Source organism: Lactuca sativa, chromosome 7, assembly GCF_002870075.4.
Source record: "Lactuca sativa cultivar Salinas chromosome 7, Lsat_Salinas_v11, whole genome shotgun sequence".
In the NCBI taxonomy this organism is placed as follows: domain Eukaryota; kingdom Viridiplantae; phylum Streptophyta; class Magnoliopsida; order Asterales; family Asteraceae; genus Lactuca; species Lactuca sativa.
Genome location: NC_056629.2, coordinates 21993043 through 22020077, shown reverse-complemented (window position 1 = coordinate 22020077; position 27035 = coordinate 21993043). Strand labels below are relative to the sequence as shown.

Sequence of the window (27035 nt, the reverse complement as noted above, 5' to 3'; positions counted from 1 at the left end):
ATTTTGTTTTTAAATAACTTTTGTTTAAGAAAAAAATAAAAGAAATTAAAAAAGGAAAAAAGGTTATTTCATATAGCCAAAAGACCAACCATAAAAGTTTTAGAAACTCCATGAAGATGTTTTTTTTTTTTTTTTTTTTTAGCAAAAATCGAAGTTGTGACTTTTGTTAAGATTTATATAATTTTGTCTATATTTTAATTTAATAAAAAATAAATAAAAATGAAATAATAGTGTAAAAATTAAAAAATTTAAAATATTTTTGAGTTTCCCTTTATTTACATGCTTTTTGTATTATTTAAATTTTAAAGTCTAATGAAGTCTTTAGATTTTTCTTTCCAAAAATAAAAAAAGTCTCACGGAAATTAGAAGCCGAAGTCGGTAGGCAACCCTAGACGTCGTCGTATTGTCTGTCTTCTTCATCCAAACAACCGCAAAACAAAATAAAAACCTCATTGCTTCCAAATATGAAGAAAATATCAGATCCATGAATGCGTATTATATGCACGTACGTACCAATTACTGCATATACGCATTCATTATTGTGTCTGCAATCGTTCTTTCATCTGATCCTTTGATCCCTAAAAAAAATTCCCCAAATTTGCGATAATCAAAATCATACATTGTTGCAATACCTTGCTTAAACCCTAAAATTTTCAATTGGTATTCTCAAAAACTGGAAATTTCTGGAATAAATGAAAATTTGATCGATATGTGTCGTTTCTAGATGAAGTCGAAGAACCCTAGTTCATAATGTCGTGGGGATTAGGATGGAAGAGGCCATCTGATGTGTTTCATTTGTCTTTGTATTATGGTTCGGAGGATGCATTAGATGATCAGACTCGTTCGTCTTCGCCGCCACCACAAACATCATCGGGATCATCGTCGACATCGCAAGATAATAATAATAATTCCAATAATCCGGAAGTAGGGTTTCGGATCGATCTCGATTGGAACGCCGGCGATGACGAAGATCAGGTTACTTTGAGACTTCAGTCTCAGGTTATGGTGGCGTTGCCGTTGCCGCAAGACACGGTTGTGATCCGGTTGTTGGAGTGTGATGATCCAGGTCAGGTTAAACCCGGTGAAGAGGTTGGTGAGTCCGGCGGAGCGAATGAGGTTAGAAATGTGGTGAGTGTGGATATGAAGGTTGTGAAACAGAGGGAACCACTTCGGGCGGTGGCTATGTCACGGGTCGGCGGTTCAGGTCAGCAAAACGATGGGATGGGCGTGCTTAGTAAACTGTTGAAATCGGATTTTGCTGCAGAGTCGGGTCCTGGTCATGCTGAAGGGCCGAGGGTGGAGTGTTGTACTGATCATTGGAGAAATGTCATTGTTGTCAGCCTCTACAACTGTGGGTTGTTAGTAAGTTCTTTGTAATTAGATTTTTCTATAACTTGAGCGTACTTCACATCATTGTAAGCAAATTGTTTGCAATTTTTTGATAAATTTTCAAATATCGAACCTATTAACAGACTCTTCCAGTAGAGGTGACTAAACTTCCCCTTCTCGAGAAGCTATTCCTTGATAACAATAAGCTCACAGGTTTGCCACCTGAGCTTGGTGCTTTGAAAAACCTGAAAGTGCTTACAGTTGACTACAATATGTTGGTTTCAGTACCAGGTAACAAACTAACAATAGGCAATTTTTATGAGTATAGAGGAAATCTACATCATGTAACTCATGCTTCATTTTCTGTTTGAACACTACACAGCTGAATTGAGGCAGTGTGTTGGACTTGTGGAATTATCACTTGAACATAATAAGCTAATCCGCCCTCTTCTTGATTTCAGGTCATTCACTCACATTGTAACTTGTATTATACTGAAGGCTAAACCTTTTACTTGAGATTTACTGTGATCTTTTATGCAGGGCCATGGCTGAACTACGTATTCTTAGGCTATTTGGTAATCCACTTGAATTTCTTCCCGACATTTTGCCTTTGCATCAACTGCGCCACCTGTCTCTTGCAAACATTCGTATAGTGGCAGATGACTCTCTTAGATCACTGAATGTCCAGATAGAGGTACCAAATGATGACAATTCTTTTTATTGTTTAAACAACTTTTAGTTGAAAAGTAACTTACTTTTTGATTGCAGACGGAAAATAGTTCTTACTTTGTTGCATCAAGACACAAATTGAGTGCATTTTTCTCTCTTATCTTCCGTTTCTCCTCATGTCACCATCCTTTGCTAGCTTCTGCTTTGGCCAAGATGATGCATGATGAAGGAAACCGTGTAGTTATTGGTAAAGATGAAAATGCAGTGAGACAGCTTATAAGCATGATTAGTAGTGAAGACCATCATGTGGTAAACTAGCTGTTTATATGGCTTCTTTTTTGTTTATATCTCATAGTCTTTGGATTCTTGTTTCAAGTAGTTTTATGCTGTTGCAGGTTGTGGAGGCTTGCTCTGCACTCACTTCTCTTGCATCAGATGTATCTGTGGCACTTCAATTGATGAAATGTGACATCATGCAGCCAATCAAAAGAGTACTTACATCCGTTGGACCTCAAGAACTAAAATCCATTTTGCAAGTTGTGGCAAAATTGGGTTTTGTTTCTGATACAGTGGCCCAGAAAATGCTTAGCAAAGATGTCATGAAATCATTAAAATTATTATGTGCCCATAAAGATCCAGAGGTAAGCTTGCTATTAGGGACTCTTTTTTCCCCATCATTTTACCCTTTGCTTATAAAAGATACAAATGCAAGTGTTCATGATTTCAATGCTCCACCATTATGATGGGAGGGTTGGGTAGAAGGGAAAGTTTGTAAAGAAATACATCTTAAGCCATAAAGCTCCAATTTTTCACTTAACCCATTAAGACAGTCTTATTGCATTCAGTCAAAACGGAACACTCACATATATCTGTCTGTATTATGTGTTGTATCTGTTAAGTCTGTTAGCTTGTCAATTTCTAGTATATTTTTTATACTTTTCTGCATGGTTGTCTGAATTAAGGTGCTATCATTATTCATCAGGTACAAAGGTTAGCATTGATAGCTGTTGGAAACTTGGCCTTCTGTTTGGAAAACCGACGTATTCTTGTTGCTTCTGAAAGTCTAAGAGATCTTCTTTTACGCCTCACACTTTCATCTGAGAGACGTGTGAGCAAAGCTGCAGCTCGTGTCCTGGCTATTCTTGGTTGGTTTTGTTGATTATAAATTTCAAAAAGTTTTAAATTTCTATGAATACAATCTATAAATAATACCATTTTGGTCATTTTTGTTATTATCCCTTTATTTTAAATTTGGGTCGTTCTATGTTTTGCTATTTAGGGGAGAATGAGAATCTGAGACGTGCTATTAAAGGAAAGCAAGTCCCAAAGCAAGGATTGCGTATACTTGCAATGGATGGAGGTGGGATGAAAGGTCTTGCTACTGTTCAAATTCTTAAAGAAATTGAAAAAGGCACTGGAAAACAAATTCATGAAATGTTTGACCTTATCTGTGGGACATCAACTGGTGGCATGCTTGCGGTTGCTATTGGGATAAAGCTTATGTCTCTGGAGCAATGTGAAGATATATACAAAAATCTTGGTAAGTCAAAGAAAGTCAAACTTGTTTTTGGGGGGTAGTTTTGTCATTTTTTGGTTTATAATTTTGCAGGGAAGCTTGTTTTTGCTGAACCTGTTCCTAAAGATAATGAAGCTGCCACTTGGAGAGAGAAGTTGGATCAGCTTTATAAGAGCTCTTCACAAAGTTTTAGAGTTGTTGTACATGGATCTAAAGTATGTGATTCTTCTTTTCAAATATCTTTTCTAGATCAGATGTCTATATGAGGAGGTTATATAATTTGTATATTAATTAATTAATTATCTAAAACTACAAGTTTCAACTTTGTCCAGCACAGTGCCGATCAATTTGAGAGGCTATTAAAAGAGATATGTGCAGATGAAGATGGAGATCTTTTAATAGATTCATCAGTAAAAAGGATTCCAAAAGTTTTTGTTGTATCAACTTTAGTCAACGTGGCACCAGCTCAGCCGTTTATATTCCGTAATTATCAGGTTTTTATTTTCCACAAATTATTAATTAAATTTGCTTCCTAATATGGAAAATAAATAATCATTGACATTATTTCTATTTAAAATCTAGTACCCTGCTGGCACACAAGAAGTTCCTTTGACAATGTCAGACAATTTTTCAACCACTGCAACTACTGGTGCTCAAGTTGGGTATAAAAGGAGTGCTTACATGGGAAGCTGTAGACATGATTTATGGCAAGCTATAAGAGCATCATCTGCTGCTCCTTATTATCTTGATGATTACTCTGATGGTATAAACCCTAAACTCTCAACTTATAATTGTAATATCTGGTTGAGTAACTTACAAAAATAGAAAAAAGCTGACATTTTTCATTTATATATATATATATATATATATATATATATATATATATATATCATCTATCTTGTCCAGGTGTATTTAGGTGGCAAGATGGTGCTATTGTGGCAAATAACCCTACAATATTTGCAATACGTGAAGCACAACTTCTATGGCCAGATGCAAAAATCGACACTCTTGTATCAATCGGTTGTTGTTCTGTTCCAACAAAGGTAATAAATTCTTTATTGTTATCTGTTTGGGTTTTACAATCTGTCAAATAACCGGAATGTGAATAAATTTAAATGACCAAAATACCCTTAATGTTTTGATTGTAGGCTCGTAAAGGTGGATGGAGGTATTTGGACACTGGGCAAGTGTTGATTGAGAGTGCATGCTCAGTCGAGCGAGTTGAGGAAGCTTTGAGCACATTGTTGCCAATGATTCCTGAAATAAACTATTTTCGCTTCAATCCAGGTGAAAATAATGTTATGTTAAATCTGTTTATTGTGTGAAATTAATGCTACAACATATCATGAATGACTTAAATAGTTAAATTCATAGCATACTTTGTGTTGTTTTTACAGTTGATGAACGTTGTGATATGGAGTTGGATGAAACGGACCCCACAATCTGGCTTAAGTTGGAGGCAGCTACAGAGGAGTATATCCAGAACAATTCTACAGCTTTTAAAAAAGTGTGTGAGAGATTGTTGCTGAACCATAGCGATGAAAAGTTGCTGGATAATCTCACCTCTCAGCCTTCTTTGAAGTCAAGGGGTCCAAATACAGGTATTTTCTCTTTATTATAATATTGTACTTTGAAAAATCCTTCCAGTTACAGCAACAATGTCATCAAATACAAAACAACTTTCACTGCTAATATAATTGGGTAATATTGTTCTAATAACAAAAAGTGTTGATCACTAGAAATAGCAATGTACAATGTCTTTATAAGAAAAAAAAATTGGAAAGTAGAAGGCTGTAATATCAAGAAATAAAAGTAAGATGCTATAATAAACAAAGAAACAAAAGTAGGTTGCTATTTTTTTTTTCATTTAGCTTTTAGTGTTAACATCCGTTTCCACAGGTGAGAGTGGTCCATCTTTAGGGTGGAGACGTAACGTACTACTAGTAGAAGCTTCTCATAATCCAGATTCCGGAAGAGTCTTCAACCATGCTCGATCACTTCAGACATTTTGTTCAGGTCATGGTATAAGATTAACTCTTCTGAATGCTGCTGCTGCATCTGCATCTGGACCACTTAAGCCAGATCCAGGAACATCTTTCCCTACACCATTCACATCACCATTATTTACCGGAAGCTTCCCATCAAGCCCACTTCTTTACAGTCCTGATCTCGGTGGAATTCACAGAGTTGGCAGAATCGAATCCGTACCACATTTAAGCCTCGATGGATTCCATTCCGGAAGGACTTCTTCCCCTCCGGAATCACCCACTGTCCCCAGACAGCTTTCCCTGCCTGTTAGAATATTGCATGAGAAATTACAGAATTCTCCTCAGGTTGGTGTTGTTCACCTGGCTCTCCAAAATGATACCACTGGCTCCATATTAAGGTCCGTATTTCTCTTCCTTCAATCCTCCCTCTTTTTAATATTTGTATCAAAATCAAACACTAATTATGTCATTCTGAGAACTTGCAATTATTATTATAGTTGGCAAAACGATGTGTTTGTGGTGGCTGAGCCAGGAGAACTTGCTGAAAAGTTTCTACAAAACGTTAAATACAACTTGCTATCAATGTTAAAAGGAAGACGTAGAAAATACACATCAGTAATCTCCAACATCTCTACCATTTCTGATCTTGTTGCATGTCGCCCTTACTTCCAGATTGGTGGCGTTGTCCATCGTTACATAGGACGCCAAACCCAAGTATATGCTTACTCCTTTCATTTATCCTACTTTAAAAAACATATCACTTACATATAATATGTATCTTAATGATTGATGAAAGGTTATGGAAGATGATCAAGAAATTGGGGCTTACATGTTCCGAAGAACAGTCCCTTCTATGCACTTAACCCCTGAAGATGTTCGTTGGATGGTATGTTTATATTTCAATATATCCACACATATATACATATATAGATATATTATCTTACAAGATAAAATCCGGAAATTGAAATTTGACAGGTTGGTGCATGGAGGGACAGGATAATAATATGCACGTGTTTATACGGACCATCACCCGCCCTAATAAAATCCTTCCTAGACTCCGGTGCAAAAGCCGTGATATGCCCTTCATCCGAACCCCAAGAAATGCAACTAACAACATTTCACGGCTCCGCCACCGAATTCAACGATTTAGAAAACGGTAAATTTGAAATCGGGGTAGACGAAGGAGACGACGAAGGCACGGAACCCGTAAGCCCATCGAGTGATTGGGAAGACAGTGAGACGGATAAAGGTGGTACAGGTACAGATACAGATAAAGGTATGTTAGTTTGGGATGATGATGAAGAGGAGTTATCAAAATTCGTGTGTCGGTTATATGATTCGATATTTAATGGGGGAGCTCGAGTTAATGTTGCGTTGCAACAAGCTCTTGCGTCTCATCGAACCATAAGGTATTCGTGTCATGTCCCTCGTGTACCTTAATATTGTTTGTTATACAAATTATATATAAAAAGGAAATGAAATAATAGAGGAGGTATACGTAATACTATAGATAAAGAAGGGTGATGTTTATTATGTAACATTTTCATCATCATCGCCCTTATAATGAAGGGATAGTTTTATTTTATAAATGTTGACTTTTGGAAGAATATGTGACATTTTTGGTATGTTATAGAGTGTATAGATCATGAGATAAGAGGAATAAATGAAGTACGTGACATAAAATTATCTTTTTGTAATCATTTTTAAGATATCGATTACTTGTATATATTCTTTCCATAAAATGGATAAAAAGGGGAGATGGGTTAATCCGTTCCACTCGACCCGTATCAAACCTACACGATCTGTTTGACCAAGCCGACAGGCAAAATATGCAACTTAATTTGCAAATAAGTAATGATATAAACATGGGAAAGGTAAGAAAAAAGAGTTGAAAAGAAGAAAGTAAGAAACTAACGCATTCATTGTGATGCCGAAAGGACAATCAAGTGGTTTCATGATATGATTTAATTCAATAGAAACATCAATTATTACCTCTTTTGGTAAACCGCAATTAACCTTTTAAATATCTCATTTGACTTTGATAACATCAAGTAATTTATAATTTTAAGTCTCAAAGTAACTACTTTTTTTTTTTGTTATTCTTAAAGTATCTCATATACCATAAATGATACTTAGATAACTTCTCCACTCAATCCAACAAACAACATTAAAATATCCTACATTTTATTCACTAAATAAGAAAATTGAAACTACAACAAAATCAAATTCGGTGTTTATCTTAAATTGGTCACTATTTTTTTTTCATGCAATAAGTCATTAAAGTTGAATTTGACCAATTAAATTGGGGCTTGATCAGTCAAGTGTAGACCTCTATTAAGGCCGAAGAAGTGATGAGAGGGGAGAAAAAATTTACTATTACTTCATCTGTTATTGTGTAACATAAAGGAATAATGATTTGATAGGGTAAGATATTTTTTGAAATGTATACATTTAGTCATTATTTTTTATTTTTTTTTTTGTAAAATAAACCTTTATACTTTATTAATATGTACACATTAGGTCATTTTCACCGGATTTTACAGGTTTTGCCGATGTGGAAGGGTTTATTTTACAAAAAAAAAAAGAATAAGGACTAAATGTGTACATTTCAAAAAGTATCTTACCATTTCAAGTCATTTTCCCTTTCTTTTATTTTGTTGAAATGAAATACCCAGGTGGCATCCAGATATCCACAACGAGATTTTTCCAACTTTTATTCATCATGAAAAAGAGGGAGAACCCCGATCTCCGATGATTCCTTTGTGTGTTCCTACACATCACTAGTAGCAAGGAGGAATGATGACAAAAACAACAAGGTCGAAGGGGGAGGCAGAAGGAAGTAGAGACGCTAGTTGGCGGTGAGGAGCTGCTCTGGTAGCCCCCTCGTCGATTTTTTCTTCTTTTTCAGGCAACATATCTCAAAGATGGAGGCAAAGAGAGACAAATCGGAGAAACACAATAGGTAAAGGGTGTTTGGTTGTTGCTGTTCGACCGGAAGGAAGAGAGACAAGAAAGAGAAGGGTCGCCGCCCTTTTCTTGTTGCTGGAGGATCACCTACCTCCGGTGACTAAGCTAATTAATTTGCTATTTAGTACCACCTGTGCTTCCACATCAGCAAAACCTGTAGAATCCGATGAAAAAGACCTAATGTGTACGCATTAATATAGTATAAGAGTTTATTTTACAAAAAAAGAATAATGACTAAATGTGTACAATTCAAAAAGTATATTACCCTATCAAGTCATTTTTCCTAAAAGAAAATTCGTATATGATCGGTATACCGGGTATAACCGGTCGCAAGGATTGCATTGTTACAAAAAATAAAGTATAAGAGTTTATTTTACAAGAAAAAAAGAATAAGGACTAAATATGTATATTTCAAAAAGTATCTTACCCTATTAAGTCATTTTCCCTAACATAAATGCCCCGTGTGGAAGCCGTGGGTAAGTTATGTTGACCAATGTGCCATGTGGCGCGCCATGACATGTGTCACCGACAATATCATTTTCCCTTTTAAAAATGGTTTTTTTGATACTTAAATGAATAATTGCGCAAAAAAAAAAAAAAAAACGTTGGTGACAAATTTAAGACACACACCAAACCTGATTGCGGTACAAAGTCAATTTTCCTACTAAATATAAACACTTTATACAATTAAGTAAGGGCTATTGGTTCAACACGTTTCGTTGCTTTCTTGTGTATATATGATTGTTAGACCATTACACCAATGAAATAACATTGCCCTCACCATAAGCCTAGTGGTTGAAGAGTGTAAATTCGACATATATGGTCCATTATTCAAACTGTAACACACCTTAAATAATACTAATAGTTTTCCGCAATTGACATACTTAGGCCTTGAGACAGGTTGATGTGGTATATTCAGATGGTGCAACTTACTATTTTTTGAAATGTCATTACTCATTAGTCTTTTAAGAGTGTCATATCAACTTTTGCAATTGTCTATACACTTGCAACTTTTTTTTAGAATGTCTTAAAGTTACCAAGTAACCGATTAGTTTGTCATTCTATTAGTTTGTACGTCTATGTTTTAAAGTATGTCAAAACATTGTTCATTTGTTCTTGAGTTTGGAAGATGAAGAGGGAAATGATTTTGAGCTTGGGAACAAAGAAAAAAAAAAAGAAAAAAAATACCGTAATGATATTGTGTTTGGGAACAAAAAGATTAAAAAAGAAAAGAAAACTAAGGGTATGTTGATTATTTATTTGAGTGGTCTGTATATAAAAACAATAAGCTTACTATCAAATGAATTGACTGAAAATAAAATCTAATGAATATCATTCCGATATAACTATTCTTTTTATCTGATGTATCGCTAGCTTTTTATTATAAATATTCCGGATGTTAAAAAAATAATAATCTGACTTGCAAGCCTTTCAAGTTTTTAAAGAACTCATTCACGTGGCTTGAAAATTTTAAATGAATTCATCCACGTGGCTTGGAAACATAAAATACTTGTTTTGAAATTAAGCCTCCAATATGGATGTTCTTTTTGCTGTTTTCTGGTTTTTTGAATTTGTAAAAAGGGAACTCTTTTGTACACTGCAATATTTGCATTTCATAGACATTAATTTATGAACACTGTTTTGTATTAAAAATCCATTGTTTATGTATAATTACCGCAATTAAAAAGTGAAAGGAATAATGAAACTTGCATAGGCATGAGTGTCATTATCATAATATCCCTATGCAAAAAAGCCTAAATTATGCCAAAAGGCAAAACCCATCTCATTATTCACTTTATCAAAGGCATGTCCAAATGGACCACTTTGAGAATATATATTGCATCTCATACACAAAGCAAAACAAGTGCATTCCACCGAAAGAAATCTTTCCCCACATTAGATAAGCACCATGACCACCACCTTCACCGCCACCATCTTGCCGGAAAAGATGGCTGGTGGTGATCCGCTTCCAATTGAGATAGGAGCACGTGGTACAGTAGGAAACCTTGTGATGAAGGAGATAGAGTATTTCAAAAGACTTGAAGCTGACAGTCGTGGTGGTGATCATGGTAAGTGTTCGATAAGAACCACTTCAAACACCAACAAAAAACACGGTGGTGATGGTGGTGGTTCTAAATTTTGGCCTAGTTTCGGATTCTTGACATGGCGGAGGGCTAAGAGGAAGGGCGATGGTAGTGGTAGGTTTTTGCCTAGAATGTGCACCATGGTAGATGTCGCCGACAGCCGCCACCACAACCACCATAGATTGAGTAAGATCCCTAGTTTCAGTTACCGAAATCTTAAAGATGATGTTAGCCAATTCGATGTTTAACCACCGTATTAAACAAAACATGGTACATCATCAGATATTGACAGTCAGTTTTCCGTACAATTATATCTATAAAATATTCACCATGTAAAGTAAATATATGGCATCTTGTTTTATATGTTTGATTTGCATAAAATTAAGGAAACACGAAAGTAAATTCATTTTTTTGAGCTAAATAATGTTATAGTGACATAGTATATTTTATGAAAGTAAAAGGTGTACAATGATTTCAAACAACATTTTAATCGCCACTTGGTTTGTGATCATCTTGAACCATGGCTAGGTAGTCAAGAGCCACAACAACATCACTCATGTATGGCCTTGTGTTTGGTTCTTCTTGTAGACACATTGCTGCTATCGCTATGGCTTGATGCAAACACTTTATCGGGTAATCCCCGTTTAGCAATGGGTCAGCCACCATCGGGTGCTTACTCTGGTCCTTAAACAATGGTTGTGCCTACGAAGGAGATAACACGTACACACAAGTCATATTCTAGTCTTTGAAAGCAAAAGATTAATTAACACATACAATATATCCTATCCAGTTATGAGAAAAGATGACATATTTGGGGAAATGGAAGGAAAATTAAATGAGGTATTAAGTAAAACACCATATATGTATTTGTGTTATTTTTTCATGGGGTATCATGATTTTTCTTGAAAACTTACGTACCCATGTAATTAGGTTTTTCTCTTCGGATGGTCTTCGGTGATCAATGACTTTTCTACCCGAGATTAACTCTAGAAAGACAACCCCAAAGCTATAAACATCTGATTTAGTCGTTAACTCTCCTGTCATTGCATACTCAGGGGATGAATGCCCATAAGTCCCCATCACTCTCGTGGAGATATGATCTTCTCCTTCTTTTGGGCCAAATTTAGCTAGCCCAAAGTCGGAGAGTTTAGGATTCATATCATCGTCAAGTAATATATTCGAAGATTTTAGATCTCTATAAATGATCGGAGGGTCAGCCTCGTTGTGCAAGTACTCGAGTCCTTTTGCTACTCCTTTAGCCAACATCATCCTCGTATGCCAATCAAAGGGCGTTTTGTCGTCATCCAAATCTTTAGGAAAAAAAAAAACCCGAATAAATCTATAATGTTAAAAAGTACAATAACAAGAAGGTTAGACATAACCTCTTGTATATTTATATGTATGATATAAGAATTACCGAAAATGTGTTCTTCCAGTGAACCGTTGGTCATGTATTCATAGACCAACAACCTTTGATGCCCGTTTGCACAATATCCAATGAGATTGACTAGGTTCGGGTGGCGAACACGACTCAGTGTTAGAACCTCCGCTAAGAATTCACTATTCCCTTGTACTCCGATCATGTCCAGTTGCTTCACAGCCACATCCTGGACCACGTGAATCGGGAATATTGTTTGTTAAGCCACAAACCATGGCATCAAGAAATAACAAAGAAAGATGTATATATATATACTTGGTCTTTGCCTTCGAGATGGCCCTTGTAGACCCTCCCAAATCCACCTTTGCCCACAAGTAGATCGGGATTGAAGTTTTCGGTTGCATGAGCGAGGTCCCGAAAATTGTAGACCTCAGCCACGATCTCTGGAGTCTCGTGTTTAAGCACCTCCTCAGCTACCATTCTTTGCTTGCTACCGGCGTTTTCTATACAAAATATACAACAATATACATTTTTTGAATATCAACTCAACACCAAAAAACATATTATAATGAAAAAAAGAAATACCAACCGGTATTCATGTCATCTACCACCTCTTGCGTCATCTTCTCAATCGATTTTATTTCAATGTTATAATTTATATATATACATATATAGACACAATTACAATTTACATCACGTTCTTTATCTCCTTTTCGTGCAATACAACCAACCCTGTTTAAGGGTCGGAGACTAGATATGACAAAGACGTATATTCCTTCTTCGAGAACCAAAATGATACATGCTTTTGAATCATACACGTATGAATATATACATAAAGATGAATCTCGATCGATTGGAATTTGAATTATGGATTTGAGTTTTGGGGAGATGTTTGGTAATTGAGTTAGGAACTTTTTGTCAAAAATGAGAAAAGAGAGAAAGTGAGGAAGAATTAGAGGGGGGTAGAGACAGATCGAGAGGAGAATTCGGAATACTGATAACAGATTGTTGATTAACTAACTACATTAATTATCTCAAGTATAATATTAGTTTTTTTTTTTTTTTTTTCTTATATACCGTTCTTTCATAATAAAAGAAGAATGACCCTATGAATAGTTATACCACAAGATATACGTAAGTGGTGTAAATATTAGAGGCTAAAGCGAAAGTTATATAAAAAAATAATAGGGAAAAGTTTAAATACACCAACTAAGTCGGATAATTTATTTACATTTGCATAGGCATATAATAGTATAAAAATAAATATTTAAAGTATTTCAATTGGTTATATACTTATATTATTACATATGAAAAATAAAATATCGATATTAACAAGATGTAGGAATTTAATTACTACTACTAATAATATAATAATAAATAAGTAATATAAGTAATAATAGTATAAAAAACGTATTAAATGATATATATATATATATATATATATATATATATATATATATATATATATATATATATATATATATATATATATATGGTTAGTTTATATTGTTCTAACTATCTATTGTATGCATGTATGATTGATTCTGGACCAATCTTATTTAAAGAATATAATTAATGCATATTAGATGTTAAAGATATAATGAATATTAATTAGAACTTCAGCATTTAATATGCATTAATTACTTTCTTAAAATAACTAAAATGATTGGTCTAGAATCAATTCTACAAACACACAATAGATAGTAAAAACATTTGAACCTAACTCTCTCTCTCTCATATATATATATATATATATATATATATATATATATATATATATATATATATATATATATATATATATATATATATATATACACATACATTTGTTCATCGACTCCAGGTGTATAGAGAAAAGGTCTAGTGACCAAAATGGAACACAAATAATTGTCCTATTTCACTAAGATATGGGAGACTAGAAAAGATTGAGGTTTGATATTGACATCAATATTACCGAGTCGTGATCCAAGGATACAATTTGATTGTAAAGTAGTATTTGTAAGAGGGGATAGTAATAAGAGAGGCGGAGTTTAGAGTTTAGGGTGTCTTGAGCTTCACACGTTTGAGCTTTCTTTTTAAGGTCATCTCTAATGTATTGAACTTTTAAGAGTTCAATGAATTGGCAAATCAACATTCTACTAACTATAACATTTAACCTATTAAACTCTACACTTCATTAAACTCTTAAGAGTTATGGATTTCCACATCATCATGTTTTTTTTTTATAAATGATATTAATAAATAAAACTAGAATATTACATTAATTATAAATTCAAAGTTACAATTACTAAATATTAATTAAAGATTACAATTTAGAAATTAAAAGTTACAAATAAAATTCTAAATAAAAAGTACAATATCTAAAATACAAATTTTATTTCATATTGTATTTTATTTTAATCTTGTCACAACGGCTTCTCCAAATTTCATGTCTATCTTCCGACATGGTACTGGGATCCATGAAAATGATTGAAATTTCATCATTCTTTACCTTTTTCTTCTTTAATTTTCATCTTTCTTTCTTTCAATGCATTCTTGATTATATTAAAAGAGTTTTGGTAGCGTTCAAAAGACTTTATTTTCTTTTATATGTTTTTCAAGTATTTCATCAAGCCTATTACCAGATGACGAAGTGGAATTGGTAGCTTTCCTTTTTGCTGCATTCCTACCAATTGGACGAGTTGTAACTTCATCATTATCCATGTTAATGAAAGATTCTGTATTTGATGAAGACATAGATGCCCCACATGCAGTGCTTGAACCTTTCTATTTCTGTTCATTTTTAACGATATTTCAAATATGTTCATGCCTAAAATCGGCACCATATCTAGCATGATAATGCTCAAAAGTTGCACTTTTGAGATCATCCTCAGACCATCCACCGAGGTGTTGACTTTTCAACACTATATACGTTTGATTAAATGTAACTGCAAATGGGTTCATGTAATGCCAATGCGTTTTGAGGTTGGCTTGAGTTCTTGCAACGTTCGACGTGTTGCTTTTTTCATAGTATGCACTAATTCATCGCCAGAACTCTTTATCACGTTGTTGACTTCTAATAATGCCATCTTCTGAAATTTGTAGCCATGCTTTTGCCAACAACATTTCTTCTTCTTTGCTCCAGTAGGTTTTTTATTTTTATTTTTTGTCGTTTATTGGTAGGAGTTTCTGTTGGTGTTGGCTCATTTTATGGAATATAGGGAGGATTCGGGCTGGTAGAATATGGTTATGCATTTTGATATGAATGTTGTGAATGATTATTTGGATTTGGGTATGGATATTGTGGATAATTGTTTGGACTTGGATATGGATATTGTAGATGATTTTTTGGATTTAGGTAGGGATGTTGTGGATAGGGGTGTAAACGAGCCGAGCCGAGCCCGAGCCTGACCAAGCTCGAGCTCGGCTCATGAACAATTTAGTGGGCTCGCGAGCCTAATCGAGCCTAAACGAGCCTAAACGAGCCTCTATGTATATATATATATATATATATATATATCTGTGTGTGTATGTATGTATGTATGTATGTATGTATGTATATATATATATATATATATATATATATATATATATATATATATATATATATATATATATATATATATATATATATATATATATATATATATAGGCTCGTTTAGGCTCGCGAGCCCATTAATTGAAGCTCGGCTCGAGCTCGTTTAATAAACGAGCCTCATATTTAGGCTCGAGCTTGGCTCAGACTCGTTTACTTCGATCTCGAGTTGAGCTTTTAACGAGTCGATCCCGAGTAGCTCACGAGTAGCTCGGCTCACTTACACCCCTAGTTGTGGATGATTGTTTGGATTTTCGGGATCATAAGAAGATAACAAGTGTGTATAATAATTTGGATTCATGATTGGTGTATCAGATGGTTGGTAGGTGTGAATGAGAATATAATATGTTCGTCTTTATTTGTAGAGTTGAACATCTTGTGTGCACTTGCCTTTAATTTGAATTTCATTTGACTTTAACTTTAATTTAACTTTAGTTTGGATTTCATTTCACTTTAATTTCAATTTCATTTGACTCCAATTTCAATTTCATTTAACTTTAATTTGGATTTCATTTGACTCCAATTTCAATTTCATTTACCTTTAATTTGGATTTCATTTCACTTTAATTTCAATTTCATTTTAATTTAATTTCAATTTCATTCAAATATAATTTCGATTTCATTTTACTTTAATCTGGATATAATTTGAATTTCATTTTACTCTATATTTTTGCTATAAAAGAATACAACCTTTTTATTATCTCATACCTACTAATTCAAACTATTTCTTATTTCTTTCTTATACGATGTCATCATCATCCTCAAATGATTCTGCTTTTGAATTCATAATCTATCATCTCACAAGTAATGCTACATTTCAACTATATAAGGAGCTAAAATGCTTGGAAGCAGAACAGTCAAATACTGAAAGTTCAAGACGTCCTGGGCAAAGTCGAAGATATATAGATAGAAATCCTGAAGAAGGACATAAACGTCTTTGGAAAGACTATTTCGATGAGCATCCTGTTTTCCCACCTCAAACGTTTAGACGAAGATTTCGAATTAGGCGAGAACTATTTGTTCAAATAGTTAACGGTATCTCTAACCATTTTATTTATTTTCAACAAAGAAAAGATGATTTAGGAAACAATGGTCTTTCCCCTTTACAAACATGCACTGCTGCCATATGCCAGTTGGCATATGGCACAACTGGTGATATTTTTGATGAATATATACGAATTGGTGAATCAAATTCAATCGAATGTCTACAAAACTTTTGTCGATGTGTGATTGAGGTTTATTCAAGCCATTATTTGAGAAAACCTAATGCTAATGACATCCAAAATCTAGTACAAATTCAGAAAAGCACGGGTTTCCTGGTATGCTTGGAAGTATTGATTGCAAGCATTGGCCTTGGAAAAATTGCCCTGTTGCATGGCAATGTCAATATACTCAAGGTGATCAAGGTTGTCCAACAATTATGCTGGAAGAAGTTGCATCACAAGACCTTTGGATATGACATGCATATTTTGGGGTTGCCGGGTTTAAAAATGACATTAATGTACTTAACCAGTCACCATTATTCGATGATGTATTACAAGGTTATGCAACTGAATCCAGTTTTACTATTAATGGAAGAACGTACACAAAAGGATATTATCTTGCAGATGGTATATATCCTGAATCGGCTATAATGGTTAAAAGTTTTCCACATCCGGTCGACCCAAAAAGGATCAAGTTTAAAGAAATGCAAGAGGCGACAAGAAAGGATGTGGAGAGATCATTTGGTGTTCTTCAATCTCGTTGGGCAATTGAACGAGGTCCAACAAGATCTTGGCAACTTAAAAACATAAATGATATAATGTATACATGCATTTTATTACATAATATGATAGTAAAAAAATGAAGGAAATGAAATTAATAATTGGTCAGATAATGTTGATCCTTCTATACATGTGAATCGAGGACCTGTCGAAAAAGTTCAATATCAAATTCAAAGAAACTCTGAACTACATGACAATGCAATACATCATGCTCTTCCACATGATTTAATGGAGCATATTTGGGAACGTTTTATTAATATGTAATTTTACTATATTGTATTATAATAAATATGCTGTTATCTTTTCAAAATGTTTTTATGATTTATATATATTTTTATTGTTTAGAATAAAAAATAGTATGAAGTAACTTAATAAATTAAATTATTGAATATATAAAATAAAATAAAGTAATATATATATATATATATATATATATATATATATATATATAGTTTGTGTATTGCAAAAAAAATATTAAATATTACTTTCTATATAAATTGAGAAAGAAAAAAAAAGTTTTTATAATAAATGAAGAAAAAAAAGAAAGAAAAAATAAGTTTTTATAATAAATTGAGAAAGAAAAAAAAACCCATACCACCATTCATTCAACCCACTCCACAATGCATTATATATGTATTCAACTGTTACATAAGTATTTTTTTCCCATTAAACTCCCCATGAAATCCCCTGGCCTAAATATTTATGGACAAGAGCATAGAGAATTAAGGTATGCATGATTTAGGTGGTGACATCACGTATGGGCCTCTGATTTGGGTAAAATTTACCTTTGTCTTGGAATATAAATCCTAAAGACGAATACAATTTTTTAGGGAAAATTTCATTCATATCCTTCTAAACTTAAAATATTACTTCTATATCCTTATAAACTTTAGAATTACGTACATATCCTTCTAAAATTATAAAATTCACGTATATATCCAAATCTATATTTTAATTATAATTAAACCAATTAAATATTAATAAAATTATTAGAATTCGAATTTATACATAATGTTACCAAAATACCCTTTCCAAATAAAAATTAATATTAGACCATTTGATTAGGATATAGTCGATGAAAAGATAAAATCAATTCATAATCAAATCAGGATGTGATCTTCTTTTTTTCTGATCGAAGTATTCTTAGAGTCGACAACCTAGGTATGGTCATCTTCTTCCACATTATCCAGATTGGGTTTCTCAAGTTTCAATGAGCGCAGTCCAATCGATTTGACATGACCAGAAACTGATATGGAATTAACCTCAAACACGATCTGGTACAAACCGATCAACAAAATTTGTAAGAGCTCAGTTCTCATTGGAGGAAACTAAAATTCTGAATAGCTAATAGATCCATATGGATTGTACTCAATCTCGGATTCCACATCACAAAGCCTCAACCAAACATCTTGTACAACTTCACTAATGATTGAATGTTCACATGAATTTATGCCATAATTGCAACTTCATATGTTACCACAATTGAAACTTCATCAAATTTTGCTACTACAGAACTATCAGTCAGGATCCATCGATCTTGCTGCTGTCATCAATGGCTGAATGTTCACATGAGCATGTCCTATTTTGTCATTAGTCTTGAAGGTCATCTCCTCATTCAAGATAAGATTTAAGAATTGTTTACAACCTTCGTCTTAGCCGTCTGCACATTACATGGAACCATGTTTACCCAAATGTTAGAGTTTAACAAAGATTGAAATCATGTATGTAATTATACAAATATGAAAAGAAAACATGATTTTAGATTTTGATGATGACATAAGGATCACCAATATTGTCCTTCAAAAGTATATGAATGTATAAGGTGAGAGATTGGTTAGAGGATTCACTTTAGTAAAAGAAGCGTGTGTTCAGACCTCAACGTGGAAGTAGACTTTATCCTCATACTTTCTTCCCATGGTTATTAGTGTCATTGATCATGTTGTGGGTAACCCCACCCTTTCCTAGAACAACATAAATTTCAAATTTAATAAGATTAAATCGATTGTCTATAGGAATATGAGATCAGTTTGAAATAATTTAGCATTAAAGATTTGAATTTTACCCAAATCGATCTTCCCCTGATAATGGATTCCACAAATTACAACATTCATCTCTTTTTCTACCCTGGTAATGTCGACAACATGCTGTAATAGAGATACAATGAAAGTCCTTGTCCGCCAAGTGATAAGAATAAATGATGTGTAGAGAAGAAGATGAGAAAAATGATGCGCAGAGAAGAAGATGAGAAAGATCATGTGTAGAAGGAGAAAGAGGAGTAACGATTTGAAGATTTTATCTTCCTCTGATAATGTATTTCTTTAGATTACAACATTCCTATCTTCTTCTACCTTGCTGATGTCGACAACATGCTGCAACGGAGATAAAATGTCACTCCTTGTCTGCGAAGTGATGTGAAGAAATGATGTGCGTACGGAAGAAGATGAGAAAAACCATGCATAGGAGAAGAAATAGGAGTAATGATTTGAAGCTTTTGAAAGCCCTACATCCCTAATCCTAGTCAAATTGTTCAAATGGTTTTATTTTAATTTTTGTTTGGAAAGGGTATTTTGGTAACATTATATATAAATTCAAATTCTGATAATTTTTTAATATTTAATTAGTTTAATTCTAATTAAAATATATATTTGGATATATATGGAAATTTTATTGTTTTAGAAGGATATGTATGTAATTGTAAAGTTTATAAGGATATAGAAGTAATATTTTAAGTTTAAAAGGATAAGAGTGAAATTTTCCCATATATTAAACGTATCAAGGCTTAAATTTTTTGGAAGAGGAACGGGTTTTGTAGCCTTGGGCTCGCCTGGTAGCTCTTGGCTATTGACCTCAACTTGGCCTTTGAACAGTAGTCTTCATAAATCATAAGGTAGATCTTTTAAATATTAAAGGGATAATGACTTGAAAGGGTAACGAACTTTCGACTTTTTTCACATTTAGTCACTAAACCTTTTTTCGTTATCTGTTTGCCATTGAACTATTGAAACCGTTCACATTTTACCCTTATGACCGGCTGTACCGATCATAAGGGTAAAATGTGAACAGTTTCAATAGTTTAGTGACAAATAGATAACGAAAAAAAGTTTAGTGACTAAATATGAACAAAATCAAAAGTTCGTTTCCCTCTAAAAAGTTTAATAACTAAATATGAACAAACTTCCTCTTGTATTATGTTTTAGCAAATTATTTATTTTTGTTAAATTGTATCAACATTTGTTGATGAAGAAATCTATGAAATAAAAAAAAACCCTGAAAATATATTTAAAAAAAACAAAAAACCGAAACCGAAATAAAAAACCAATGGTTTGACATTTTCCAAAATAAAAAATCAAAATTTCCAATCTGATTTTGGTTTTACAAAAAAATGAACCATTCTCACTGATATGAATCATGACCATTGGTTTGACATGCGAAATTTATGACATCCCATGAATGCGTAGTTACAACATCGTCTGAACTCGTAATTCATAGTAAGAGGTTAGAGTATCATCGCATGAATACGTAGTTACAACATCGCCTGAACTCGTAATTCATCACCTACAGGTTATGGGCCTGCTGGTGTTTCCACTGGGTTGTCTAGAATAGTCCGTGGTCGCCATCTATACTCTAGTAGATGACTACATTGCCACATTGCCGGTTAAGGTTATGGTATCTCCTTTCATCCTATATCACCTATTCACCATCATCTATTTACCTAATTATCATCACCTTTCTATCATCACCTATCTCTCATCATTTTATTTCATTACACACCACCTATTTCATCTACTCATGTTTCATCCACAACATATTTGTAGATATAAAATAAATATACCGTTTAAATCTTTTAAAACATGTATAAAATTGTTCATCCAAAATAGACAACAAGTATTCAAATAATATGCACACATAGCACGTAATTTATATAAAATACTTCATATCTGTGTGTAAGATGAAAGTAACTATATATACCATAAAAATCCCATAAATGCTTCCTAACTTCAAACCCCCAAGGTTTACTCTACTAAAGCTTCGTATTCTCGGCTCTCTGGACCTAGAAGGGTCCAAATTCCTAACTTCAAACCCCAAGGTTTACTCTACTAAAGCTTCATATTCTCGGCCCTCTGGACCTAGAAGGGTCCAGATTTATAACACAAACTTGAAAGAGGGGTTTGAGGCATTCAAAACCCCAAAGATGAAGTGATTCAAGCCCTAACCCCAAAATGGAATCTACACAATAGGGAAGGAAAGGGGTTCATTTTTGTACCTCAGAATGAAGCTCCTTGCTTGAATAACTCAGAACAATAACCTTCCTTGGTCCCTCTTGCTGGAACTCATCTCCTTTCTTGCAAAATCACACCAAAAAGCTTGAGATAGCTCTTCCTCTCACTGTACACACTCAAGCTCGCTAGGGTTCTCACTTATGGGAAAGGTAGTCGCAATTGAAGGCCATAAGTGCCTTTAAATATGGTTCGGGCCCAAAGATTTAGGGTTTCCGCCAACAGTGCGGACTCGTCGAGTCGCCTCACTGACTCATCGATTCCATTCATTAATCTGCGTCATCAGTCGCGACCTTACTCGACGAGTTGAGGCGTCAACTCGTCGAGTCTTTCTTCTTAACTCAAAAGAAAAATACTTCAATTATGATACCTGGAAATCCGGATGTTACCTTTTTTATTTATTTATTTATTTTTTTTTAGATTTTTTCATCAACAAATGTTGCTACAATTATACAAAAATAAATAATTTGCTAAAACATAATACAATAGGAAGTTTGTTCACATTTAGCCATTGAACTTTTTAGAGGGAAACGAACTTTCGATTTTGTTTACATTTAGTCACTAAATTTTTTTTCATTATTTATTTGCCACTAAACTATTGAAACTGTTCACATTTTACCCTTATGACTGGTAGTTTAGTGGCACATAGATAACGAAAAAAAGTTTAGTGACTAAATGTGAACAAAGTCGAAAGTTCATTACCCTTTCAAGTTATTATCCCAATATTAAAATAATACATATTACCTATTTAATATTTATAAAAAATATTGTTCTCTTTTAACAAATTAACGAAATATTTTTAGCAAAATAGCTGATCAATATATATTGAAAAGTTGGCCATTTGATGTTTTTTAACCTTAATTTGCTGTTTTTGGCCATTCATATATTTGACGTTATTAATTATTGATGATTATTAAATATTTAAATTAGTTGAATTTTAATTGAATTAACTGAATTGTCAACTTACATCGTATATATATATTATGATATTATGATCAATCCTCATTTGGTGAAAGAGTATTATCGTTGCCAACTTATGGGGCCTGGACCATGCCTAAACACATGTATCGATAGAATCGCATCACGGCTATTTATAGGCAGTATTCTCGAAATGCTTAAATCAGACAAGCACAAAGATACAAGTAGATTTACAGCTCTCCAATGGCTCCAAGCTTCAACGATGAGAACTCACTCTTCAACTTTGTGGTAAAAGATGGCAATGGTGTCAAAGGTCTGGTGGACTCCGGCCTCACAGAGGTCCCCGGCCGTTACATCCAACCACCCCACCAGCGAATCAACAAGCAACAAGCAGCCACCGCATTGCCGGAAAACATGGCCATTGATCTATCAGAGCTCGATGGACCTAACCATGATCAAGTGGTCAAGGCCATCGCCCATGCTGCTGAAACCCTAGGGTTCTTTCAGGTGGTGAACCATGGTGTACCATTGAAGCTTCTTGACTCACTCAAAGTTTCAGCCCACCAGTTTTTCAGCCAACCAGCTGAAAAGAAGGCGGCGTATCTGAAAGCGGTGAGCCCTAGTCCGATAGTCAAATATGGAACAAGCTTTGTTCCTGAGGTAGAGAAAGCTTTGGAATGGAAAGATTATATTAGCATGGTTTACACCAATGATTCCGATGCTCTTGAGTTCTGGCCTAATGAATGCAAGTAAGAATTTTTAACTTTGGAATGGAAAAATTATGTTAGCATGCAGCATATGCATGATAATAAGTTTATTTATATATATATATATATATATATATATATATATATATATATATATATATATATATATATATATATATATATATATATATATATATATATATATATATATATATCATATATGCTTGTGTTTTGTAGAGAAGTGGCACTGGAGTACATAAAGACATCAAAGGAGATGGTGAAAAGACTATTACAAGAACTAATCGGAAACCTTGAAGTGAATTTAGACGATTCAAGACTTGAATCGCTTATGGGTTTAAGGATGGTGAACATGAACTTCTACCCGACCTGCCCGAACCCGGAGCTGACCGTTGGTGTTGGGCGACACTCGGATATGGGCACCCTAACGGTGCTTCTACAAGATGGAATCGGTGGATTATACGTGAAAAAAGGTGAAAACTCATCATCAGGAAACGAAGAGTGGATTGAGATTCCACCTATCGATGGTGCTCTTGTGATTAATATTGGCGATAGTTTACAGGTTAATTAAGTTTTCATGCCGTAACTAATTAAAATTTCGCACACGTTTAATTGCAATGGTGTTCTTGTAATTAAATTTTGATTGTTTGATGTTGTAGATTGTAAGCAATGGGAGGTACAAAAGCGCAGAACACAGGGTACGAACCACAAGCAGTGCATCGAGAGTGTCGGTCCCGATATTCAACCTCCCGCTTCCGGTGGCAAAGATAGGTCCTTTGCCAGAGTTGGTGGCTCGTGATGGGGTTGCTCGATATAGGGAACTCTTATTCCAAGAATACATGAACAACTTCTTTGGGAATGCTCACGAAGGAAAGAAGTCACTTGATTTTGCAGCTATTAATTAAGCTCTCATGCATATCTCCATTAATGGAGTTTCTTGTTTGTAAGAAAAGTCTTTCTATTCATAAAAACGACTTAAGGTCTTCTTTGGTAATAATATTTGTATGCTTTTGTGTGAAAAATAATCATGTTTCTTGGTTGGCAGATGTATACAAGAATATATTTTACTATTTTATAATTTTTAATTACTTGTATGGAATAAGTATACTGAAAACGACGTACATTTCAACAGGATCCGTGGCGCAATGGTAGCGCGTCTGACTCCAGATCATAAGGTTGCGTGTTCGATTCACGTCGGGTTCAATCCCTATAAACTATTGTTCCTTTTCCTTTTTCTTTTTATATAAATTAAGCTCTAAACTAAAATCAAAGTCATGTTTTACTTGGACCCTGAGAAGTTAACTTTACCAAAAAATTAAATATTTTTCAAGTGTGACATGGATATATAAAAAAGATAAACTTCATAAAACTAATATATGTTACTTAAATCAGATAAACCATGATTAATTTATTATTATTTTTTTTCCATCAAAGCCATTTTAATTTTAAAAAGATTCTAATTCTAAGTCAAATTGCATGTATCACGGCTTGAAACAGTCACATATTTACATATAAACCTATCAAAAAATTCTATAAAGAAATCGTAATTTAATGTTTCTTAAAGTGTATTTACCAACTTACAATCTGCCAATCTTGTTTTATATCAACAAACATATTTACTATTTTATAAATGTCAGTTACTAATATGTGTTAACTACACTGAAAACGACGTATATTTCAACAGGATCCGTGGCGCAATGGTAGCGCGTCTGACTCCAGATCAGAAGGTTGCGTGTTCGATTCACGTCGGGTTCAATCCCTTTCAACAGTTGATCCAATTGTTTTTTTATCCCAAAAAACACAAATGAATCAAGCTGCATGGGTTGTTGGGCAATGCCCTTCAACTGTTCGATGAAATGTCTCAACCGGGTGTTGATCAAAATACTAAATCTTCTTTGACTAATTATCACAAGTCTTTTTCAGTTTTCTTGATGATTTTAGTACGTCAATTATTAATAGTCTTTTTTTAGTTTTCATAAACTTAAACTAGTTGTGTGATTTAAAAGTAATATTATGAAATTCAACAGAGATTTTGTTCATGTCTCATATATTATAACATCAATCTATTAGAATGCTATTTACAGCAACTTTGAACATGGATATTTGAGACTAACGATGTGGAAAAAATAGAAAGTAAATACTTCTCTAGCATTTAGAAAGTACAATGTTATAATAGGAAAAAGTTAAACAACAATGCTATGAGGAAAAACAGAAAGTACATTTACTTTTCTTGCATTTAACCCTAAAAGATGTAAAAACGCCCATAAATTGTCATTATATCATCTTATATATCCTCTGATTTGGCTAAAGTCTCTTCTACTTCAATCCACATGTAGGCATTCTTTGGAAACTTCTCCTTCATCTTCTCAACAAGCTCCTTTGCCTCATTAACTTTTGAACTCTTTGCAAGTCCTTCTACAAGCATCTTCATAGTCGAATAATTCGGCACCCAATCTTTCTCCATACTCTGTTTGCAAACCTTCAATGCTTCTTCAAAATCACCATTTTTGCACGAATAATTAACCAGTGTAAAATAGCAATCACTATCAGGTTTAAAGCCACTGTTGATCATCTTGTGAAACAAGTTCTTGCCTTCATCCAACTTCCCCTCTTTGCAATATCCATGAATCAAATGACAATAAGTGACAGAATTTGGTTTCATTCCACTCAACATAAGCCCATCAAGCAACTCTTTTGCTTCATTTGTTTTCTTGAGCTTACACAAGCTTTGAATTCTGGTGTTATATGTTGAGATCCCTATTGGAACTTCATGTTTCCTCATTAATTCCAACACCTTTCCAACCTCTTCAAGCTTCTCCTCCTTGTAGAATCCAGCAATCAAAGTACCAAATGTGGTTGCATTTGGTTTGAAGTTCTTCCTAACCATCTCGGAAATCACTAAATAACATGAGCTTGATGATCCTGATTCACAAAAGGACTTGATCACAGTGTTGTATGTATCAAGATTAGGCGTCACCCCGTATTTCAATGGAAACTCGAGATAAACACGTTTCACCTCATTGTATTTCTTGGCAAACATACAAGAAAACAGTAGAGCATTTAAAGATTTTGCATTTTGCGCAACACCCAGCTGGGACATTTTATCAAACAGTTGGAATGCATTGTCTAACAACCCAGCTTGACCGTAATAGATAATAGCGTGAGAGATGAACTTCTCGTTGTTCAAATCCGGTCGTGTTTTGAGCAACTCTTCGATGAAATCATGTATACCCTGCAAGTAATTCAAATCCGCGAGCTTCGAAATTGCGATTGAAAATGCTATGCGATCTAGATGTGATTCCGGTGTGAGTGAAGCTGCACGGCAGATATCGATGATGCGTTCCGGGTTCTTCTCCGTTTTGAGGAGAGAAAGAGCGGCGCGTGATTTCTCTTTGCTGGAGAGAGGAGTGGTGGAATCAGGGTTTAAAACTGATGAGAAAGGTCGAGCTTGAAAATGGCGAAACGAATTGAACCGTCGAAAGATGATCTTGGAAGCCATTGATAATTTGGGCGATTGGATTGGGGGTTTAATCAGTAGGGTTTTGTAAAAGTGGTGTACAACTATACTCTAAGGGCGTGTGGGTATCTTTTTGAGAGGACAATTTTTTGGAAAAAAAAAAAATTAATTTTTCTTTCTATAAAAAATCCAAAAAGAGTTTTTAAGGAGTTTTTATTTTTACCCTCTGAAAAGATATCCCAAACACTCCCTAATGCTTGCTAAAATGAACTTATAAAATGGAATTTATTTCAATACAAATTATTGTTTAGCGACCCTATTATTTTTTCACATCACACGTATCACAAACAAAGAGAGTTCCCAGATAGTATTTACTTTCTATTTTTTCTA

The 27035-nt window shown here is 33.9% G+C and overlaps 5 protein-coding genes, 2 non-coding genes and 1 pseudogene across 7 annotated transcripts; 6 read left to right on the top strand and 2 right to left on the bottom strand.

Moving 5' to 3' along the window:
* Positions 1-346: 346 nt before the first annotated feature.
* Positions 347-7109, top strand: LOC111891033 (phospholipase A I). The gene is made up of 18 exons (XM_023887120.3): positions 347-1362; positions 1473-1620; positions 1712-1790; positions 1870-2023; positions 2098-2307; positions 2394-2639; positions 2981-3143; positions 3278-3538; positions 3608-3729; positions 3847-4008; positions 4097-4277; positions 4421-4557; positions 4663-4801; positions 4912-5115; positions 5414-5900; positions 6000-6216; positions 6299-6388; positions 6478-7109. Exons 1-18 carry the CDS (start codon positions 751-753, stop codon positions 6940-6942), a joined length of 4077 nt encoding a protein of 1358 aa, XP_023742888.1. The 5' UTR covers positions 347-750; the 3' UTR covers positions 6943-7109.
* Positions 7110-10324: 3215 nt separating this feature from the next.
* Positions 10325-10977, top strand: LOC111891031 (uncharacterized). The gene has a single exon (XM_023887118.3). It carries the CDS (start codon positions 10379-10381, stop codon positions 10799-10801), a length of 423 nt encoding a protein of 140 aa, XP_023742886.1. The 5' UTR covers positions 10325-10378; the 3' UTR covers positions 10802-10977.
* Positions 10940-13151, bottom strand: LOC111891066 (probable serine/threonine-protein kinase PBL23). Its single transcript, XM_023887154.3, has 5 exons — positions 12521-13151; positions 12247-12434; positions 11971-12160; positions 11472-11863; positions 10940-11255 (listed from the first exon to the last, which is right to left on the bottom strand). Exons 1-5 carry the CDS (start codon positions 12552-12554, stop codon positions 11040-11042), a joined length of 1020 nt encoding a protein of 339 aa, XP_023742922.3. The 5' UTR covers positions 12555-13151; the 3' UTR covers positions 10940-11039.
* A 3077-nt stretch (positions 13152-16228) lies between these two features.
* On the top strand, positions 16229-17578 carry LOC111890936 (uncharacterized; annotated as a pseudogene).
* Positions 17579-22667: 5089 nt separating this feature from the next.
* Positions 22668-24258, top strand: LOC111890990 (scopoletin 8-hydroxylase). The gene is made up of 3 exons (XM_023887075.3): positions 22668-23212; positions 23408-23750; positions 23848-24258. Exons 1-3 carry the CDS (start codon positions 22707-22709, stop codon positions 24091-24093), a joined length of 1095 nt encoding a protein of 364 aa, XP_023742843.1. The 5' UTR covers positions 22668-22706; the 3' UTR covers positions 24094-24258.
* A 61-nt stretch (positions 24259-24319) lies between these two features.
* TRNAW-CCA (transfer RNA tryptophan (anticodon CCA)) lies at positions 24320-24391 on the top strand. The gene has a single exon. It is a non-coding gene; the product is annotated as a tRNA-Trp (tRNA).
* A 480-nt stretch (positions 24392-24871) lies between these two features.
* On the top strand, positions 24872-24943 carry TRNAW-CCA (transfer RNA tryptophan (anticodon CCA)). Its single transcript has one exon. It is a non-coding gene; the product is annotated as a tRNA-Trp (tRNA).
* A 363-nt stretch (positions 24944-25306) lies between these two features.
* On the bottom strand, positions 25307-26765 carry LOC111890970 (pentatricopeptide repeat-containing protein At1g61870, mitochondrial). Its single transcript, XM_023887050.2, has one exon. It carries the CDS (start codon positions 26685-26687, stop codon positions 25473-25475), a length of 1215 nt encoding a protein of 404 aa, XP_023742818.1. The 5' UTR covers positions 26688-26765; the 3' UTR covers positions 25307-25472.
* Positions 26766-27035: the final 270 nt, after the last annotated feature.

Coding starts and splice junctions, on each gene's coding strand:
- LOC111891031 (XM_023887118.3), top strand. CDS start 10,379: ATGACCACCACCTTCACCGCCACCATCTTGCCGGAAAAGATGGCTGGT.
- LOC111890970 (XM_023887050.2), bottom strand. CDS start 26,687: ATGGCTTCCAAGATCATCTTTCGACGGTTCAATTCGTTTCGCCATTTT.
- LOC111891033 (XM_023887120.3), top strand. CDS start 751: ATGTCGTGGGGATTAGGATGGAAGAGGCCATCTGATGTGTTTCATTTG. Junction 2,024..2,097: donor CACTGAATGTCCAGATAGAG/GTACCAAATGAT, acceptor TTTTGATTGCAG/ACGGAAAATAGTTCTTACTT. Junction 6,217..6,298: donor ACATAGGACGCCAAACCCAA/GTATATGCTTAC, acceptor GATTGATGAAAG/GTTATGGAAGATGATCAAGA.
- LOC111891066 (XM_023887154.3), bottom strand. CDS start 12,554: ATGACGCAAGAGGTGGTAGATGACATGAATACCG. Junction 12,161..12,246: donor ATCTCGAAGGCAAAGACCAA/GTATATATATAT, acceptor CACGTGGTCCAG/GATGTGGCTGTGAAGCAACT. Junction 11,256..11,471: donor AGAAAAACCTAATTACATGG/GTACGTAAGTTT, acceptor TCTCCTTCGTAG/GCACAACCATTGTTTAAGGA.
- LOC111890990 (XM_023887075.3), top strand. CDS start 22,707: ATGGCTCCAAGCTTCAACGATGAGAACTCACTCTTCAACTTTGTGGTA. Junction 23,213..23,407: donor TTCTGGCCTAATGAATGCAA/GTAAGAATTTTT, acceptor TGTGTTTTGTAG/AGAAGTGGCACTGGAGTACA. Junction 23,751..23,847: donor ATATTGGCGATAGTTTACAG/GTTAATTAAGTT, acceptor TTGATGTTGTAG/ATTGTAAGCAATGGGAGGTA.